Below are 4,042 nucleotides of genomic sequence, written 5' to 3'. Positions count from 1 at the left end.
AAATAATAAAACTCCATTTTAGTCCTGGGACATGAGTAGTGAAGGCTGCATTGTCTGAGTGTGCAGGGGGTCTAGAAAAGCACTGGCAGCATCCTCTACTTGTGCTCCCCTTCACCAGGCTAGTATCCCCTGGTTGTCTCCAAGGCAGATGCCATGCCAAAGCCAGAGCTGCACAGATGCCCATGCTGCTCTCTAGCAGACCCCCAGCACAGTGCAGGGGAGGCAGGGTCTGGTCCCAGCACAGTGGGCTTGAGGTGAAGGGGATGGATGCAGTGACCATTCCTGGCAGTGCTGGCGTATGCAGGGAGCGCTTTGCTGCTGCCTTGATGACACAGCTTTTGATCCTGTGCCATGGAACGTCTGTACGGATTCTCCCTCTATTTTTGTTGGTGGCTGTTCCACTGTGCTTGAGATGTTGTCTAGAAGACTTGTGTTAGCTGGTCTGCCTGGGATTGAGTGTAGCCTGGCTGTCTTTTGGAGTGGGCACTGAACCCTATGTCTTATTCTACAGCGGCTGCTGTTCTACTACGCCTCACATACAAAATAATCGTATGTACAGGCAAATATACAGGTATCTGTATACAGGTCAATATGTGGGCATCTCTAGGTAGATCTGGGCTCCATGCACTGCTGCAAGGTGGAAAGCATACAGCAGTTATTTTTCTTTTCAGTTGTGCAGCGATGAGTTTGTTTTACAGGTTTCAGCTAAATGAGCCCTTCGGGCGCTGCACTGCCTTGTGACTGTGCACGTGGGGCTGTGACAGTGGCTTGGAGAAGCTTCAGGGAGTAGCAGTCCTGACTGTGGGAGTTGACTCAACACCATCTGGCCAGTGAGAGTGTAGCTTGTGAATGACAAGACACTTTCACCTCAACACCAAATTGCTAACGTGATCCTTTCTGCCAGTGGTGATGAATTCATAGCACGATGAACCCACTGAAATGTGTTGGGTTGAGGCATGGATGCCTGAGGCTCCTTTGTGTGTTCTTGAGCTGCGTTTAGTGTGTTGCGCATGCGTGACCCGTGCTCCCTAGAAATTTCTCTGTTTCTCTCTGTGGAAAAAGATGTCTCAATAAATGAGAGCGATGTTTGGGTAACAGTGTTACTGTTGTTCAAACATCAAACTTGTCAACTTTCGAGGAGGAACTTGTTTTTATGGTACAGACCCCTGTGCTGTTAGTTTTTAATCTCCTCCAAATTGAATGATTAATGTAGTGAAGGCATTGAAGCAGTATCCAGAATTTAGGATACAGATGTTTCATATTTATTATGTTCATATTCAATTATTTGTAATTAAATATTCATAGTTAGATAAATACAGGAACGAATGATACCATGTCTTTGCTTGACATTCAGGAGGCTTTGGTGTATCTGATGAGATAGAATTTTGGGGTTTATCTAAGTGCAGGGTTTGTACCAAAAAAGGAGATACCAGCCACTCTTAGCTCTCTCCCTCTTTTTGCCTTGTATAAAGGATGAAAACCGTTTTGGAGGGTGCATGGGAAAGTTGTAGTACTGACTTGGACAGTGATGCTGGCTGGAGGGGCTGTTTGCTGAAGTCACAGAAGAGCCACTGCTCCTTGGACCCAGTTTCAAACTAGCTTCAGGGATACAGGCACAGAGTCCCCTTCTTGCCATGTGGCAGGATGCACTGGTCCCTGGGTTTCATGACCCTTGGTGGGATGTACAATTTACAGCAGCATTGTGTTGATAAGGCTCCTGGCTGGGGTGGCTGTGACACTCAAGTCTTCCCTGAAAATCTCAGTCAGTTTTTAGGTCAGCTTGAAGTATGTGGGTCTCGGACATCAGCAGTAATGAGCCCTATGTGGGGACAAATCAGACATGTGCTCTTGACTTTGGAGGAGACACTCCAGATTGTATCTGGTGAAGATCTATCCTAGTAGCCACTTAGTTTTGATGGCAGCTTCCACATAGCCCTTCAGTCACTCTGTTAAGTATTAATGAAGCAATTTCCATAGAAACAGGCTCACCAGTTGGGATGCAGAGGTGGATTTTGAGCAGTGTGCTGATGATGCACTGGCCTCTCCACCTCTCCACCTGCAGGGTAGCCCTTAGTCTGCCATTTGGGCTAGTGCAGCGATTGGTGATTGGCCTTGAGCAAGGGGCTTACAGCCCCTCTTGTGCTCCATGTGAGCGAAGCCAGGGATGTTTGCTGTCCTGGCATTCTGTTTGAGTCAATGGCAAGTTGCCTGCTCACCTGGCTGGGACTTTGCATCTCAAGCTTTGCGGCTGCAGCATGTTGCATGCCGTGTGATATCCAAGGTGTAATGAGTTGGGGAGAGTCCTCTGTGAACCACCTGCTGCATGGTGTATTAAAAGTATCAATAGCTTTAAGAGGGTCTTTGGCACCATGGGTGCTGGGAGAAGTCCCCAAATTTGGGGAAAGAATAGGTGGAAATTTTCAGAGAGGCTGGCTTGTTCCTTGCCCAAACAGAGCTCCTGATGCTGGTTTCTCAGTGAAGCCCAGAGGATTTTCCTCCTAAACAATCTCTATGGTTCCTGTGTGGTGCCAAGTGATGCCAGATACAAGAGTGTGGCCTGAGAGAAGGAAGGGCTCTGTCCTGCTGTATTTCTTTGCAACAGCTGGATGTCTTAGTTAAAAAAAAAAAAAAGACAAAATCACATAAAATAAGAGAATAATTCGCACCGAGGGCCATGTCACACCTGTTCTTTCCTCTGTCCCCATGCTCTCTGTAGGTTCGGCGTACCCCCCCAGCTGGCGCAGTGCCCAGGGAGCCCCGGACGTGTGGCAGTTTTCGGATGGAAGTTCAAGAGCACTTAAATTCTGAAAGGAGATGAAGCTGGGGCGAGTGGCTGGCAGCATCTCGGCATCTGGAGGTGGCCTCTGTCCTGCTGGCTTGCCGTGTCCCCGGGAGAGCCTGAGAAGTCACCTACTGAAGGCAGCGCTCCCTGGGCTCCTCTTGCCTGCAAGACTATCGTATTTATATTTTGTAATAGAGTACAAAACTTCTTTGGGGGTGTTTTTTTTGTTTGTTTGTTTGTTTGTTTCTCCTTTTTTTTTTCTTCCCCCTCCCCTAAAAACAACAAAAAAAGCAAACCCACCCACCAAGGTCAAGGGCTTATTGATGGCTTCAACCAGCTCCTTTCTCTGTGATAAAGACTGTTTCACTTTTGTGGACAACCTGGCCCGTTGGTTATCTCCGTGATGTGCCATTTCTTGGGAGGTACATGTAATGTGATGCATTAAAAATAAAACAAAACACAGTGTAGGTCTGTGGGTGGGTGGGAAATTCCCATAATAAATGTTGGAGCTTTAGGTTTTGTTTGCTCTGTCGTTAATTTTTAATGCTAACAAGGGCCACGTGGCCGGTGTGACTTTGTGTTACCATATTGGCTGCGGAAAACCCAAGTGCTAAGTTTACAAAGAGAAAGCCAGGGTTGGTGTCTGCGGAGGGGCTGCACAGCAGTGCTAGACCAGTAATTGGCCCTGTGGCCACAGTACCCCAAGTTGTAGTGAACCACCAAAGGCGTTCAGTGATGCTGAGGTGGGGGGTGTCTCCCAGCTCTCCTCCACCTCCTGCCTCCTCTTGATGGATCCTGGCTGTTGTATTGCATTTCTGCTGCTAAACTACATACTTTTGGGGCTGGTGGGATCCATAAACATCCTTTAGTGTCCGTCCAAAGACAAGTGAGGTTGGCTGCCCAGTTTCAGGAGGATCCGTAGTCTTGTAGTAGAGATGAGTCAATAGTAAGGGATGCAGAGCCCTTCCTCAAACTGGGGTACCAGGAGTTGCTCTCAGGTTGGGGTCTTAATAACTTCCACTGAGCACTCCAGCCTTTGCACAGTTTCCCCCCCCCCCACCTCTTGCTTGGAGCCAAGAACCCACTCAAGGAGTTTGCTGGTTCAGAGCCCCAGGTACTTTGCTAACAGAAGATGGGTTAAGTGCATGCTTGTATGCTGTCTCCGAATGGATTTATAGGCTGTAGCTACTCAAGACTGTGCTGGTGAGCAGGAATAGACCTTATTTGGTGAAAGAAATCAGCTGGGTAGCAAGTGGAGAT

At 48.0% G+C, this 4,042-nt stretch overlaps 1 protein-coding gene across 4 annotated transcripts in view; it reads left to right on the top strand.

Annotated features, from left to right (window-relative positions):
• Positions 1 to 3,764, top strand: part of BCL11A (BCL11 transcription factor A) — a 71,893-nt gene extending 68,129 nt beyond the window's left edge. For 3 of the 4 annotated variants that reach the window (XM_054180060.1, XM_054180059.1, XM_054180061.1), the window contains exon 4: positions 2,717 to 3,764. In XM_054180060.1, coding sequence (XP_054036035.1) covers positions 2,717 to 2,808 — 92 coding nt within the window. In that variant the 3' untranslated portion in view covers positions 2,809 to 3,764. The remainder of the gene's footprint in view (positions 1 to 2,716) is intronic. The other variant, XM_054180058.1, reaches the window with a different exon arrangement.
• Positions 3,765 to 4,042: the final 278 nt, after the last annotated feature.

The sequence above is a fragment of the Dryobates pubescens genome, chromosome 3 (genome assembly GCF_014839835.1).
Source record: "Dryobates pubescens isolate bDryPub1 chromosome 3, bDryPub1.pri, whole genome shotgun sequence".
In the NCBI taxonomy this organism is placed as follows: domain Eukaryota; kingdom Metazoa; phylum Chordata; class Aves; order Piciformes; family Picidae; genus Dryobates; species Dryobates pubescens.
Note: the sequence above shows the minus strand (reverse complement) of the source record. Positions and strands in the feature narration are given on the sequence as shown.